The 18,040-nt window shown below is 36.6% G+C and overlaps 1 protein-coding gene across 1 annotated transcript in view; it reads left to right on the top strand.

The window, feature by feature from the left end:
• The first annotated feature begins 1,521 nt into the window (after positions 1-1,521).
• The window catches only part of rasa4 (RAS p21 protein activator 4), a 58,703-nt gene continuing 42,184 nt past the window's right edge, over positions 1,522-18,040 (top strand). Inside the window, exons 1-4 of the mRNA XM_065284239.2 lie at positions 1,522-1,909; positions 14,300-14,356; positions 15,459-15,572; positions 15,777-15,838. Of these exons, the coding sequence (XP_065140311.1) occupies positions 1,845-1,909; positions 14,300-14,356; positions 15,459-15,572; positions 15,777-15,838 (298 nt within the window). The 5' untranslated portion in view covers positions 1,522-1,844. The remainder of the gene's footprint in view (positions 1,910-14,299; positions 14,357-15,458; positions 15,573-15,776; positions 15,839-18,040) is intronic.

The following is an 18,040-nucleotide window of genomic DNA, read 5'->3' as shown; positions in this document are numbered from 1 at the left end:
CGTGAGAGTCGACACTTTGATTTACATCAAAGACCACAATCAAAGAGGCTTTTTTCTCTTTTTTCACCTTGTTTATTCCCCTGCATGCATTCTCAGAGGCTGCCAACCTTCAAAACACCTGCGACTGCATGCTTTGGAAAGGTATTTTAATTCACACAGTCACAGTTTTGACTACATTCCTGTTTAGTCGGATAACCTTCAGTTGTTGATGGTAGTCAGGGGTTATTTGGTTGGAGAATAGCACGGTAAGTCTTCTGTTAAAATAAAAGGCACCATAAATAACACTTATAGTACAACATATTCCTCATCTGGATCCCAAACACTATCAGTCAAAAGTTTACAGTCAATAAGAAACACAAAAAAAGTTGTCATTGGAGTGGTAGCAGTGTTTGAATTGAAGGAGGGCTGGGGTGGTCCCGGACCTCCTAAAAGCATTGAGGGACCCCCATAAAGCATAAGTCCCCTGATTTTTATTAAAATGCAACATACATTTTAAATTCTTATTCTGCACTGGCACAAAGCGATACTGTGCATTATTCTTCCCAAATTCCCAATAAATAATCCAAAAGATTTCAGTCTAAAACAAGGTAAACTCTTAAGTGAACTCGAGAAGTCACTGGTTAGGGGCTTTTAAAAAAAAATCTTCTCAAACTATTATTTTACAATAATTTGAGGGGTAAAAATTGTTAGGATTTGAGTAAAGGGTCATTTAGCGTTTCTTCGTTAAAAATGCCCTATACTGGAATATCCAGCTACGACCAGCATTAGCTGGTAGCTGGTTTTAGCTGGTCCTACCAGCCTGGCAAAGCTGGTCAAGCTGGTGGGTCAGCTGGTTTTCCAAGTCCAGCAAGACCAGCTTAAAAGGTGACCAAACACAGCTAGACCATGCTTGCTACACCAGCAATACCAGCTAAAACCAAGCTGGGAGACCAGCTCACAAGCTTACTGTATGCTGGTCTTAGCTGGATTTTTTATTTAAAGTGTTGATCCAGTACCAATAAAAAAGTTGATCCAGGATCATCTTACTTTGTAAATGGGACCCTAATGACATGGGTGGGGGCTTACCTAGGGGACCCCCATAATCACTGAGTGTAAGTAAACCTTAGTACACCTTTGGGTGCTGCATATTGGTACCTCAAAATACATATCTGTATCTAAATTGTCCATATAAGGAGGTTATAAGGTACTGACCAGCTTTTGTACCTTTTTCTCTGTGTACTGAGATGAGAAAAGCTTTGAATACATTATATCTACCACTTGCGTATTGGTAGGTTTTGGGTTATTTGTGGATTTAGTGTAACTATATGCTGACACTTTAAATGGGCTACAATGTACTAACACATACTGTAAAAAAGTTAAATTGTATACGTTTTTCTTAAGCATGGTGTAGCTTATTTAAAACACATGAAGTTGGACTAAGCTTTTAACGAGCGTAATAACGATCAAAATGTCCAAACAAAATTCCCTGTGTGACAACTAGCCACCCTCTTAGTACGATTCCATTCACACCCACACCACGTTGGGTCTTTATTTACCGGTCATGCCACGTCTGCATTCGACACGAAACGCTGCCCATTAATTAAAGTGTCGTCGGTTGTAACGGCGGCGTTAACGTGTTTGGTCGCGTCGCGTCGCTCGTCAGTCATTCATTCTTCAAGTGGGCGATCCAGTCAGTCACTCCCACCGCTTGACCGGAGTCGTTTCCTCTCATAGGTGTTTTATATGAGAAGCTGCGTAGTGTTTGCGTTGAATGTTATTTATAAAATGCTTGTATTATTTTCGCGCGTATTTTGAAGGAATAAGAAGTGCGAGTGTCTGTTGACAGACAGTGAGTGAACGACAGCATGTCTAAACGCAGCACGCTGTACATCAGGATCGTGGAAGGGAAAAATCTGCCAGTCAAGGACATGTAAGTGATTTTATTCCCTTATGGTTTGACATACGTTACGTAAAGCGATTCAAGCTCACTTAAATATAAATAAAGAAACTGAAAGTAATTTGTAGGAATAAAAATGAGGTGTGGTGCCATAAAATAAACATGTTGAGGTTACCTTTTAGTCAAAGAGTCGTATGTATACATATTTCTACAAAGAAACACACAGTAGTCTACACTCACAGTACAAAATTTTAAAGGACCTTTTAATAGCCTTAATTCTTACGTGATTTGTCGAATACTTAGCCTACTGTTTCAGAGGGATATATGTATATAAAAAGAATGTACACGTTTATAGAGTATATATGTATATATGTGTTGACATAGTGGCAGAAAGTTCTGTTTATGATTATTAAAATGAATCATAAAAATAATACTTTTAATAAATGAATCATTTATTTGTTAATTAATCAGGTAATTCATGCATTCACCGTGCCATAATTTTTATTTCCTTGTACACAAGTCAAGTATTTTAGTTATTTCCTACATTGCTCATTATTTTCATACATATTTTTGGTCCATTAAACAACTAGTCTTTAAATACTGTGTACTTACATAACACAAAGCATGTAATACATTGTGTACGTATATGTGGTCCATGGTAGGGACAGATTCAAGAGTAGATACATTAAAGGGACAAGCTTACTTCACCCCAAAATAAAAATATTGTCATTATTTACTCAACCCCATGTTGTTTTAAACCTGTATGACTTTCTTTATTTTGTTGGACACAAAAGTTGATATTTTGATCATAGGGGGGAGAGGAGCACAACCTAATGCTTTTTGGTTTTGGCTCAATCATTCAAAAAAATGTTTGCGTTTGATTAATTATATTTTTACACAAGCAACACACACATCTCTGCTACAAATAAACATTAGAAGTTTTTTCTTTTACTTACCATTCTTACACCAAACGTGACAGAAGTGCAAATGTTACAACTTACCCCATTTAAGTTGGGGTAATTTAATTGTAACAGGCAGGGGGTTAGTTGTAACACTGGCTAAAAGTTAAGTTTGCAGGCAATTATTTCAATACTATTTTGTCTAAATACTTGAAGTGGATATTGTTTATATATCTGTCTATAATAGACAGGTATCCACACTGTATTCATTCATCCAGCCCTTTTCTAACAATAGTTCAATTATAAATTAATACAAATGTCTAAATATGTGAGAAAAAGCAGCACAATTACGACAATTTTTTTAATATGTGACCCAGTCTGTAATAACATACTACAGTTTCAAAAATCAAATTCTGAGATAATGAACATCAAAATCTGATTTTAGCAATTCATTTCATTATGATTTCAATCTTTAATGTGACCTTATTCAATCAATATTAAAGATATGAACAAAAATACATTTGACACACGATTTTTGATAAGACAGACACATTTATTTTGTTGGCAGCCAGCAATCATTCATGTGTAGCCCATTAAAAACAACGACAAGAATTACGCGAACATTAGCGTTTTTCATATCGTAAGTTCTGAGGGGTTAGTTGTGACACAGCGTTACAATTAACCTCGCTGGGTCAAAATATTTTCAAGCGCACCAAAAAAGTTGCTAAGAGCTGCAAAAAAAAACAATGCTATGTTTTAGTCAACAAGACACTGATTGATATGACATAGCATTGGATTTGGTATCTTACACACCCAACTTAGAAACCGAAAAGAACATATGATGAAAAAATTGACTTGCATGCCACCAAAACACTCGTTCATCAATAACTCTTTGGAAAACATTATACATTTCCAATAATTTGCGGGAGATCGAGTGAAAAAAATACTTGAAAAACAAATCGTTCAACCTTGTGCAACAATGTAAACAGTCCGTGTTACAACTAACCCCACGCACCCCAAGATGGTAAGCACAGAAGTGACGTACCCATTGTGGTACTAAGTCAAGGGGTAACTGTGTTGTTACCATCATTTATCAAAATATCTCTTTTTTTGTTCAACAACTCATACAGGTTTTGAACAACATGAGGGTGAGTAAGTGATGACAGAATTTTTATTTTTTGGTGAAATATACCTTTAAATGTTCAATATAATTTCAATTGAACAACACATATGTACACATTTATTACATTTGTAAGTAGCTAAACACACTTGATATAAAGTGGGATCAGATTTTAAGTGCCATTTATGTCTGCTATGTGTAATAGAGATATTGATTAACCATTATTAAAGTAGCTCTTACCAAAGTGCTTTTAGAAAGCATCAATTTTGATCCTTCTTTTTGTAAATGGCACCAATCTATCTGAAATAACACAAAGCACTGCATTGCTTAGTTTGTTGTTTACTTTTTGCTGAAATCGCAAACTTTTAAGATTTTACCTCAACAGTTCTTCTGTTTCTATTTGACCAAAGGACGATTCTCCAACATTCTGTCTGCCTGGAAGTAATTGTGTAATATGATACACATTAACATTTCAGGACATATTAATGCAGGGGGAATTTGATTCACGTGCTGTTCTCTTTGTGAGATACCAAAATCACTTCCCTGTACTATTAATTTAAATGACTCAAACCAGCAATTTTTTTGCATCGGTGAGTTGATGGTCAGTGTGTTTACATCATGAACCCACAAGGCAGATTTTGAGTGAATTGTTTGCATTGACAGTGTAGTGCGTGAGATTGCCAAACAGCAAACAGTGACAGATTGTAGACATTGACCCTAGTTGAGTATTTGAGAAGAATAGCTGCCTGTTTGGCTTTGCTCAATTTTTCTTTAATTATTGCAAGGCACTGGCTAGTCAAGAAAATCTGAGTCTCTGTTTTGGCAGTAAGTACCTAATCACTTTATCAACAAGTACACAACTAAATAAAGGTTCTTTGTCAGGCTTTATGGTTCCTTAAATGGATAGCTCAGCCTAAAATAAAAAATACACCATGATTTACTCACACTCAAGCCATCTGAGCTGTATATGGGTGATTCTCATGAAATCCAGATTTAGAAGGTGTCCAGCATTAGAATTTTTTAAAAGCCAATTTTTTTGCACATATAAGATTAAGGTCTGAACTTACTATAACCATTATTTTTAGAGGATTTGAAAAATATTTCCTATAGAATTATTTACATTTTTTAGATGATCATTATCAAAAATTATCATTACCGCAACATGATATTAAATATATGCATTTACAAACTCATGTTTCGGTAATGAGAACTAAAAAGTTGTCTAGGTACTATGACAAACAACATTTTTACTTTTATCTGGAGAGAAAAAATAAGAACTGCTTAACTGGTAGCCATCTTGAGTGTCACAGTCAATTATGCCCCTTCCAACAATTAAAAAAAAAAAGTTAGTTCCTTGAGGGCTTAAACAATGATTGAAAATTGTTGCGGAGGATGATAAAACTGGTCTTGGACACATTTATATTCAACCCTGTATCACGAAATTATGTACCTATAGTCACGTAAATTTGTGAGTCTTAAGAGTGACACTGACACGGTTTTCCACCTTTTTGCGTGAACATGTCACACATTTTTGTTTACGTGTCACTGTCACGTATTTGTAGTGACAGAATTTTCCCACCGGTTAATCGGCGCGTCATAAATCGTCGGCTTAGAAATGTGCATGCAGAAGTGCACATTTTACTTTTACTTTTGAATTACGCAACTGTTTAAATGCAGTGCTTGCGTACGCTGCGTTAAATCGCGCATGAATTTGCGTGCAATGCGAGCAGAGCAACCGGCTACTTCTCCATAAAGCGCTGCTTGACTGATGGGTTTATTATTTTTCTTGATGAAAAACACAACAACAAAACGATCTCGCTTATATTCAACATCATCCCAGCTAGCATGTATAAGCGGCCCGAGCTCGGCTGCCCTGCGGCACCTGCGGCTCAGACTCGGCATCGGCGTGTGTTAACCGGGCCAATTGTGCCCCGCAGCTCGATCTGGCACATGCATTTTTGTTACGGCTGTAAGCTCTGGGTCGATTCATGTTCACCGTAAGTAACCCAGCTCTGGCTGTATGATCTGGACCACTTCTGGAAATTACTCAGCTTATGTTAAATCAAGGATGGTTTTAATGGAGGCCAAAGATGTAGGTGACTTTTTTCTTCAACACAAATGTGGATTTGTAACTCCAACCGTTTTAGTCCAAACCGAAGTGTATTTATATAATTTTTTACCCCGAATACAACGCCTTCTTCTTCTTTTGAGTTTTAATGGTGGGTTGCGAAGCAAGTTCATAGTTCCATACTGCCACCTGCTGTATCGGGTGTACGGCTTGAGGGCTATACAGGGCCGCCGAAACATTAGGTAGCGGTATGCAACTATGAACTTGCTTCGCAACCCGTCATTAAAACTCAAAAGAAGAAGGCGGCGTTGTATTCGGGGTAAAAAATCAAAATAAGAAGGTGCTGTGCACGGGCTCATTTGTATAGGCATACTATACTGTGTTTGAGGTAAAAAATATATAAATACTGTTCGGTTTCTCGCTCAAAACGATCGTTTCATTTCGGAGGACATCAATGTGTCGTTACGAGCAGCAGGGTTTAATTTGGATTTGTCTGTGCATGTTTTTTTACTGTCTGAGAGTTTCAAACAGAATGATGTTTCTTGAAAATCTAAGGTAGCAGAAAGTTTTCTGTGATGGTTGGGGTTTGGGTTAGTGGAAGGGGAATGTACAGTTTGTACGGTATAAAATGCATTACGTCTATGGAATGTCCCCACAAAACGTGTGTGTGTGTGTGTGTCAGAATGTGTGTTCAAGTGAATAAAAAATGCATTAAACATGAAACTCGTCTTCCTTGTGCTGTTTTAATTTTAGTTTATGTTGCATTACAGTTGCTTAGCAATTTTAGTATTAACCAAACAATAAAATCAATAAGGTTTATACAAGCCTAAATAAGGAACGTGATTGGAGGGGAGCTTTCGTCCTCTCACTCGGGGTTCTGCAATCGGGCCACGTTACAAACGAGTGCTCTGCCGTGTGTTCGGGCCACGGTATAACCGAGTGCTCGGGCCGCGTTAAAACCGAGTGCTCGGGACGCGTTATAACCGAGTGCTCGGACGTGTGTTCGGGCCACGTTATAACCGAGTGCTCGGGCCGCGTTAAAACCGAGTGCTCGGGCCGCGTTAAAACCGAGTGCTCGGGCCGCGTTAAAACCGAGTGCTCGGCCGTGTGTTCGGGCCGCGTTAAAACCGAGCGCTCGCAGAGCAATCGGACCTAGATTCATGCCGAGGATCGGCCGACTGTTCCAGCCTTAATCGTTCCGCTTTCGGCCCGCACAATTTTTGCTAGCTGGGATATATGTATATTATAACAAAAACGAGTAAGAACGCAGCTTCTGCCATCGTCTGGTCGGTCAGCTTGTCTCGCACACTGACAGAAATAAATGAAACCTGACACCGGCTGCTCTGTGACGTGACGCGCGTTGAGCTTCGCTGAATTCAGGCAGCAGACACATTCAGTTGTTAGTGTGTATGCTCTCTAACGAAACTAAATGATTTACTTAGACAAAAAATCAAAACGACCGTGAAAGACGGTGTCGCGGTGGGCAAGTGATCTAACCGGTGAGAGGCTGAAGCACCGGCAATCACCGTTTCACCGACTATCGCGGCAAGCCTGTTTGCGTTAGGATTTCAGTTAAAGTGTTGGTTTACACCTTTTTTTCATGATTTTTTTATATTTTATGATTTTTAAACCATTGTCGCATTAGGGTTAGAGTTGGGTTTGGGTAAGGATGTCATTTTACGTAAATCTAACCCTAAACCGAAGTGTCAATGGTAAGAAAATAGGACAAAACAGTTGAGTAACAAATACATGACACGTAAATGGTAAGAAAATAGGACAAAACAGTTGAGTAACAAATACATGACACGTAAACAGAATTATGCGTGACATGTTCACACAAAAAGGCGGAAAACCGTGTCAGTGTCACTCTTAAGACTCACACATTTACGTGACTATAGATACGTAATTTAGTGATACTGGGTTGTTATATTCCTTATTATTGTCTCTACATTTACCAATGATCACCAAATGTTTCTTTACTGTAAATGTTTATAGTATAACATGCACTGAAGCTTTTTTTCAAGTTTTTTTTATAAATATTTCAATGTCAAAGAACCCAAATCCAGTCATGGACATGTTGCGGTAATGAAAATGTTCCCCTTAAATGTGGAAAAAACAATGATGTCTTTGCATGATGTCTTTTGAAATCATGTGCAAAATATTATATGAAGAGATGTTTGTAACTGTATGCTTCTTATTTTGATTCTCTTACTTTGCATTTACTTTTTTATCAAAATGTTTTATGACACCTCATAAGACGAGACGAGAATCACCCATATCATCTTTCAGACGAACATAGACAGGGGGGTTATATTAGAAAATGTCCTGGCTGTTCCAAGCTTTAAAATGGCAACAATGGTGCTACTGATTTTGAAGCCCAAAAAAATCCATCCATCCTTCACAGAAGTAATCCAAACGGCTCCAGGGGGTTAATAAAGTACTTCTGTAGCCCGAGTATATACTGTTTTGTTACGTGTAAGCAAACGTACGTGCACGGTTGAACACAAAGCATAGTTTATTAGTCGACAGACTAGTCGACAGACGTTTGTTGGATGCACGACAAAATCTTCTAGGCTACGTACTACATTCTTCTTTGTGTGCGATCGACGCATACAATATATGTGGGGTTTCAAAAATCTGGTAGTGCAGGTACAGTACACGCGCACTCTTCTGATGATGAAAATTGCATTACACGCACTGTACACGGACCCTCACATTTGCATAAAAATGGACCATAATATGGCCTTAAGGGCAATCAATGAAATTTTGTGAAAAAAATATCCATATTTAAAACTTAATAAACTATAATATACATCTAGTAACGTCTCCGGAGCACCGTGGACAGATGGCGACTGGCACCGGTGATGTGTGTACACTGCTAGAAAATAATGTGTTGAGTTTTAAAGACATGGCTTGTGGCGGTTCTCGCCCGATGTGCAACTTCCTTATGTTTGGCACCAGCTGCGATGTGGAAAAGGTTAGGATGTGTTACATAACTTTTCTTAGTTACTAAAGTTACAGAGTTTTCCCTATTGGACAAATAACTTTTTTGACTAAACAACCTCATAAGCAACACCCTAGCAACCACCCAGAGTGGAAAGGCGTTTACTTTGAAATCAAAATGTATATCGTTTTTGTTTGAGAGACCAGTTCAACTTTTAAGTCTTGCAACATCAGAATTTCTATTGACCTCCACTGATTTTTGTTTAAAGGTGCCGAATGTCCATTACATGTCCAATTACAACCATAGGATTTGCCTTTAGAATAAAATGGCTTTTTTACCTTAGTTAAAAGGGTCATGAATAATAAAGTTAAACTCTGTTCTGATTGGCTGTTTCAGAGAGCAGTTCATTTCAGTAGCTCTGTGTGTGTGTAAACAGACCTTGGGCTCTATCTTGCACCCAGCGCAATTGACTTTGTCAGTGACGCATGTATCATTCGTATTTTGCACCGGCGCACAGCGGGGTTTTTACCTCCACAGACGCACGTCGGCAAACTAGGGAATGAACTTGCGCTCCCTGGGCGGTTCAGCGCATAAAAGGAGGCGTGTTGCGGCGTAAACCATCCCTGATGCTATTTTGCAGTTTCAAAAAACAATTGCGCCACTGACCAGAAAAAACTAGTCTAAAGTCAGTGGTGCGTTGCGCGTTGTTCATTATGCTATTTTAAGGGCACATGCTTGACCATAATGTATAGCGTGCACAACGCGCACACACTTTGCTTATCTAATCTACACAGATGCAACAGTTATTTTTGCAAATCATAAATTGTTACAATAAAAAATATTAACACATGAGATAAGGGAAATCATGGTGGTGAGCATTGTGGTGATAGTTTTTAATTATTGTGTGGCTGCGTTAAAAAATTATCATGCAAATAACAATTAAAATATTTTCATAAGTTTGTTGTGTGGCTGTATTACGTTTATTTTATGTAAATAATAATTAAAATGTTTTCATAAGAAACCTTAACTCTTTCACCGCCAGCGTTTTTTAAAAAAGTTGCCAGCCAGCGCCAGCGTTTTTCATGATTTTCACCAAAGTTTAATGCCTTCCAGAAAATGTTCTTCTTCAAATATATAAACAATATGTTGAAAGAACAGACCCTTTGCTTTCAAACAAAAAAAACCGTTTCATCCTACCTTCAGTGGTTCTTTTGTAATCAGCTTTTGAATATGGGTAGGTTTCTGCAAAAACAACACATTTTGAGCAAAAAGCAGAGATAATTAAATTTTTGTGACGGACTTTTCACAGAGATCCCATTCAGAGCGATCTTTAAAACAGACACGGACATGCAGCCACTTGCCATAGGGCAATACTTCCGGGTTTAAAAAGTTGCGGAAGGATAATAGCGGTATTGCGGAAAGACGGAAAATCTCGTCATTGGCGGGGAAGCGTTTTCTCTTAATTGACGAGATATCTCGTCAATGGCGGTGAAAGAGTTAATGTATATGAACTTGATTTGTAGGTTTACTTTGGGGTTGGACCTTACTTGCGTTTCTTGGGTCCGATTTCAAAGCCCCCAAACCCTTTCAGCGGTGAGGGTGGACGCAGCGATGTCCTCTGCTGGTGTCAGGTGCTGTGTAGAGGCAGATCCACCTCCCGTTACACGGCGTGCCCGATTTATGCTGGCAAGCCTGACATCATTGTAGCGCTTGGCGCAACGATGGGGATGCCAGCTGATGAGACAATTGTGGCTTTCCTCTCACGCCGGTTTAACCTACGCTGATTTGGGCGGGTTTCTCCTATCCCCATACAAAACAACTTCTCTGTCTTTGACTGCTCTTACAAGAACGTGGGTCTCCTCGGCTGTGAACCGCTCCTGGCGTGCGCCTGGTAAATCCATCATAATAATAGCAACCCGCCATGGAACTTGCGCCCTTGCGTTTAAAGGGAATGTTGGATAGTGTTCTGATTGGTTTATTTGACGTTACGCCCAAACCACACCTATGAATAATGAACCTACTTCAGACCAACCCCTTATTGATTTGCGCCCGGCGCAAGAGTTATTTCTCCCGCCGGGAAATAGCAACAGCGCCCAAGATCCGCCCACAAACTCACTTGCGCTTTGCGCTTCGCACTTGCGTTTTAGATCGTTAAAATAGGTCCCCTTATGTATGAGTCTGTATCAGACGAAGATACAGAATTTGAGCGCTAATCAATTGTTTGGAGGTTGTTAATGGATGTTGAGGTGTAAGTTTGTGTTTTTTTTTAGTATTGACCTGCAAAACGTAATTGTAACGTCAATAGTAGAACTTAACTATTGTTAAGCTTGAACGTTAGCATACAGCATTAACTAGCATATAGCGCTATTGTAAAACATTGTAATTAATTTAATGTGTAATTTCTTGGTTGGGTGTACATCTCTACTGTAACATCACAGCCAGTTTTATGTTGAGATTGGCCTATTATCCAGCAGTCTTTTGCATGCACAAGGTTTACGTAAAACAATCGTGTTTGTGGCTCACGATATATCATTACCATGTACAGAACTCTTATTATTAATTTATGCCTACGTAAATACAGTTTTACATTATATGGCACCTTCAAACTTTATCACTGAATAGCATGCAACCGACATGATTATTAACTGTGTGTGCTTCAACAAAAGATGACAGAAAAACCAGTATCACAAAACCATGAAACAACTAAACAAGACGTAGAGCAGACAGATCATGTGGCTCACAGCTTGTTTGAGAAGTACCATGTCAAAGCCGGGCCTGGATTCTGTCAAGATGCGTTTATGTACTCGTGACTGGATTTTAACACAGTAGAAGAAGAGAAAGCAAAGAAAACGAGAGAGGAATCTGTCATGCTCTTCCCTCTTTTGTCATCATCTCCATCCTATTTTTGCAGGTGGCTGGGGGTTTATAGTACGTGGTTCAACTGCCAAGCTACAATGCTGTCTGATGTAGCACCTGATTCTGACAGCCACAGGTTTCCCCATTACACTGATAACAAAAAGCGAAGATGAATCACCGCACGGTGCACTCATTCCCCCCTGCACACACACAAATACTCGCACACCATAGCTAAGTTGCCAAGTGCAGTCATTACCTCCAAATCCACGGAGGAATTTCAATATCTTCATTGTGACGGAGTCTCCTATAGACATGCGTTCTGTCAATTCACAGACTTAAAAAAAAAATGTAAACACCCAACATATTACACATGCAGACACAAACACGCATGCAAAAGATGTATTCATTAGACAAAAATCAGACCAGGTGATTTTATTTTTAAGGTCTTGTGACTCCATAATAAAATCCATAGGGAACACTAAAAAATGTTGTGTAGTTTAAACCGATTGTTGAGTCAGATATAAACATTTTCTGGGTTAATTCAACCCAACGTCTGGGTTTGTCCCTTTTGGATTGATATAGCATTTTTTAGCTGATCATATGTAGATTGTTTTTGCAGTCTTGGCGTATAAAGGCTTTGAAAAAACAGTTTCATGCAAATGCATTGGTGAAATGTGGGTCAGGTCAAGATCTGCCGTGAATCAACTATCCACAATGATGGTCTGTCATCCTGTTGCTAAAAAGTCTAAACCTGCCTGTGCACAGAATGACAGGGCATCATCCAATCACAATGAAGCAGATTGTGGATTGTCAGCCTGATCTCACGAGAATTCGTACATATTTTATGAGTTGGCTAATTCGTATGTATTAATAGGAAGTTAATCGTACAAAAACGTACGATTATCATGAAAAAAAACAATAACGAAACCTAACCCCGCTCTTAACCTCAACGTCATGACAGGAGTCAAGGCAAATCAAACAAAAATCTACGAATGTGGTTGTATGAATTAATACAAATAGCCAACTCGTTAAATATGTACGAATTCTCGTGAAATAGCATTGGGATTGTTGTACGGTGTTACTTAAATTAAGACATTGCAGTAAAAGTTGTTTGCAAGAAACTATTATATTGTTATGGCGTGTAACATCTTGTAAAACAGGACAATGAGTACCAAATTGTTAAAATAAATAAAAACATAATCAAAGAGCGCAGATTGTTTCTTTTTCATCTACTACAGTGGCCATTTTCAAATTGTTAAACAAATTAAAAAAATTGTTAAAATAAATTAATAATTAACTCATTCTCTTCAAAAATTTTTTAGCAAAATGCTAAAATAATTGAATTTTTGTGAAAAATGTTGATAGAGATTAGATTCAAAACGATTATCAATATACAAAAATGTAAGAGTTTATAATTATTAGTAAATAATTTTTTGTTTTTTTATAAATTGGGTAAGTCGATCTAGTGGATAATCGCGGTATTGCAGATAAACATAAAACCTTATCAGAAACACGTTTTTTATGCACATTTTTTCTCTTAACTGTCAAGATAACTTGTCAATGGCGGGGAAGGAGTTAACTAATCTACCAAATGCATCTGTCAAATAAAAGGTAGGAATTTAGGACTTATATAAAATTATGAATTATGACCCTCCTGAAAAAAAACAGCATAGACCAGCATAATTTCCATGCTGGTTTGTTGCTGGTTTAGCTGGTGGGCACCAGTATACCAGCATCAAAACACAACATATACTGGTCTTGCTGGTATGACCAGCATGGGATGCTGGTGCTGGTTTGGTGCTGGTTTAGCTGGTGCAAGTGCTGGTGCTGGTTTAGCTGGAGGTCATCGGAAAACCAGCACCAAAACACAACATATACTGGTCTTTCAGCAGGGCGATTTATTTATATAAAAAAATGTGCTAGCACACGGACTAACACAAGACTTTTCTATTCTGGCCTGTAAATGATGCGAATTATTGCTGCCCTGACAGTCTTGCAAACTAATAATTTGCATGAGAAATAATTTGTCCATGCTTGAGTATGGTTTGGAATCTTCACAGAGACGCACAGGTGTGCGCAAGATGACGCAGTCCACATCGCGCGTCCGGACAGACCTTCGCTGACCATAAACATCTCTCTTTTTGCACAAACAGAGACAGGATATAAGCAAAACTTTTTGAAATGCGTCCTGCTATAGAAATCTTTTTAGATTTAACCCTTTAAACTCTGCGGACCTGCCGGTGGGTCCAAAACTGCATCATAATATTTCTTTTTAAATTATTTAAAAAGTTGTGCAAAACAAAGTTTTATGCAAAAAATAAGATAATTTTTTATCAATTTACTCCAAAGTATGTGGATAGGGGACTCTTTTAAATTCAGGCAACTCAATTTCACAAAAATGCTAATTATACTGGAATTGGTATATTTCTATGTCATTAGAACTAATGATTCAAGTAACCTATCATTTGTGATTATAACATTTTTAATATTGCGTGACAGTAAAATGTAATAACCCTATGTCTCATTTCTCTTGCAGAACTGGAAGCAGTGACCCATACTGCATTGTGAAAATTGATAATGAAGCCATAATTCGGTATGTATGGTTTAATATGACATTTAATTTTAAACAGTGTTTTGAGCCCTGTTGCTACGCAGCATATAATACGTTCATTATCATAAATTGAACAGGATCAAAATGAGATTTTCCACAAAGCCGAGCTAATTTAATTTGTGAGCACATAATTGAAATCCTGCCTTTGACGCGGATTAATGTGTGGTGGTAGCAAAGTTTGTGTGTTTCTGCACTAAAGATAAGACAAAATAAACTTTACAAATATGTCCTGTGGACCTATAGGTGAAAAAAGTGGGGATATGATTGATTTCAAGTATGTAAGGGGCCTTTGAGTATGCATTATGCAATATAGTGTTTGCATACATTTAAAGCATTACTACAAATCATATCATCATTACTAAATGAGTCTGGCATATGAAGATGCCAGTGTGAGGTGTCACCAGAATTTTGTCTGAACATTAATTTTTTATTTATTACATCACCATCTGCTGTGACTCACTGTATATCACAGTGCATATAAAATAAATAGATTTTTAACAAATAGAAAGCTTTACCAATTAAATCATTGATCGTCTACAGTGAGTCAATACTGGGTTCTTTTGTCAGACTGCCAAATCTACTGGTAGATAAAAGTTAAATATGGATTGTAGTCAGATGTTTGTTTCATGAGTTATTCATTACCGTAATAAAATGTCTTCAGATGCAACGGTGGAAACAATCCAATACACTGCAGTTAGACATTGCCCTACATTAACAAACAAACAATCTTTGCTTCAAATTTCTGATTAGATATTGAAGGATAGATATTGGTGAAAAACTGGTGTCTTATGTTAATATTTAACCCTTGTGCATTGTTCAAATTTACTAACCTTTCGTGTTGTTAGTGGATGAAAACATCCATTAAATTAAACGGCTGTAAAAATGTATCAGATGATTTTTTTTTTTGCATATTTAAAGAAGAATATTTTCTTAAACCTTTGTAAAAATCATAAAAAATGCTGCCGCTGGCTTGCAATTTTTTTTTAAACGCTGGTGGGGAAAGAGTTAAGGAACTGTGTGTTCATGCATTATGTTGTGTTCTGTGTAATTTTATTCATGAGTTTTCAACCTGTCTCTATCTCAGGACAGCAACAATATGGAAGACACTGTCTCCGTTTTGGGGTGAAGAATACAATGTCCATGTTCCTCCGTCTTTTCACACGGTGTCATTTTACGTCCTCGATGAAGATTCGCTCAGGTCTGAACCAGTTTAGGATCACACTGCCATAACATGCTTCATGTATGGTGCATAGATCATCAGACTTCAACTTTTTTTACATTAAATTCACATGTACATAATAACAGCATCAGTGTAATGTATAAGCTATGTAAGTGTGAATACTGTTTCTACTGTCCGGTATAGGATGCAGCGTTTTACTAACACCGATTATTGTGTTCACAGCCGAGATGATGTCATTGGGAAAGTCTCAATCAGTAGGGAGACGCTTACTGCTAAATCTCAAGGTAAGAGAGTTTCTCCTAGAAAATGTTTACACACTTTAGCTGTGGCGAAATTTGAAATCAATATCCAGAGCTAACCGTCTATCTCACAACCTTAATGACAAATAATCAAGACCATTAGTCAAAATCACATGATCTTAAGTGTGGACGCATGACTGTCATGTGACTGCTTTTCTTCCTCATATAAAGATAAGCCACATACTTCCTCTTATCAAATTTAGTTTGTGTTGTTGTTAGCTAAGACAAGAATCAGTGTGACTATTGCTCATACTTAAAGTTAGGGATTTGAACAAACCCTCAACCCAAATATTCAAGTGTGGCACATAACTCCCCAACAAGCAATATTGCATTCAAAAGACGTCTCGTAGCCGTCCGAACACACCCATATGGCAAAAAATACATTTCTCTAGCCAAATATATATATATAAAAAAGGCTAAATACATTTTGCAGAATGTTATGCGTAATTGAATATATTTTTGAATTTGGAAATATACTAGTTTTAACCTTTATATATTTCAAAATGTATTTCAAAGGCAAGCAAATACATTTCTAATTTTACAACCTATTTGGCAAAAATTAATTTTTTCCTTAAATGTATTTTTAATATATGCTAAATACAATTAAACTTTATAAAGTATATTTTTGAAGTTGAAAATATATTTATAATTGTTATTTTTACAGATTCGAAACATAACGTTTTTCATCCAATGTGCCATGAATATATTTCCTTGGATTTAAATATATGGAGGGCTAAATATATATTTTTAATGCTTTAGAATTGTTTTTAAAAATATATTTAAAAATATGCCAAAAATGGCCAAAAAAATATATCAGTGAAAAATATATTTTTGTAAACATATTGTAAACATATTCCAAAATATATTTCAGCAAATATATTTTTTGGCCATTTTTTGTATATTTTGAAATGTATTTTTGAAAAGCGCTATGTAAGACTTATGTATAATATATATATATATATATATATATAAAATAAAAGTAATTTTTTGCATAATATATGAGTTTGTGATGTGTGTAAATATTATGTATTTAAACACACACACAAACATATGTATACATTTAAGAAATGTTTTATTTAACTATTGTTTTTTTTTGTATATATTTACAATATATAAAAATATAAATAAATATATGTACACATGTAAATGTTTCTTAAATACATACATGAATGTGTGTGTATTTAAAAATACATAATATTTACACACAGCACAAACTCATATGTTATACAAAAAATTACTTTTATTTTGTATGACATTAATCTAAATTAATATGCCCAGCTCCAATATATATATATATATATATATATATATATATTAGGGGTGTCCTCGACTAAGGATTTACATATTCGAATCAGAATTTTCGAATCTTTCCATAGTCGACCGATAGTCGAATCATCTATGTTTGTATGCATGGGTTGGGAGGGGCCAGACCAGGTACAAATTGGTAACTTTTATTTTCTTTCACAAACAGCACACATAAACAACTGTCTGATAAAGTGACCAAAACTGTCTTTCAAGTAATAAACGAAGACAAAACTGACGATGCATTTATATATATTTTTTTTAAGGTAAAATGTAAGACAACATTTGTTTAATTATTCCTCATAACATTTTAAAGCCACGATCTACAGAACATCACACAAAAATACATTTTGATAACTAAACCTAAAAAAATAACAAAGGTATTCCTGCCTTGGAAACTTCGGCTACAATTACGTGTTTTTATTTAATTTGGAGATAGCGCGTCAAAGCAGTCATGACCAAAAAAAACCGACAAATGAGAAATGACAAATAATTTGTGATTGTGACTGTAAATGATAAAAACTAATCTTTATATACAATTCATTAAACGTTAATTTATAACAAGAAAAACACTGAAATTAATGATTTTATAGACACTACGCGTTATTATTTAGCACAGAAATACCTGCTTGCTTGCTTTGACTTTGATCATCTCTGTATTCACTTTAGATACAGAAAGACCGGATGATATTATTTATTTCAGGAATCTCTTTGCTATAATTTGAAAGTGAACACCGACTGACCATAATATTAAATCACAAGAAAGACATTCGTGTCAGGCAGAAATAGTTTCGGTGCAGATACTAGTTTCCGTTTCATCACCGAAATAAAAAAAACGGCTTACCTGTTTTGTAGTTTAACTTTAAGATAGACAATATATGTTTT

The sequence above is a fragment of the Paramisgurnus dabryanus genome, chromosome 5, assembly GCF_030506205.2.
Source record: "Paramisgurnus dabryanus chromosome 5, PD_genome_1.1, whole genome shotgun sequence".
Classification (NCBI taxonomy): Eukaryota; Metazoa; Chordata; class Actinopteri; order Cypriniformes; family Cobitidae; genus Paramisgurnus; species Paramisgurnus dabryanus.
Note: the sequence above shows the minus strand (reverse complement) of the source record. Positions and strands in the feature narration are given on the sequence as shown.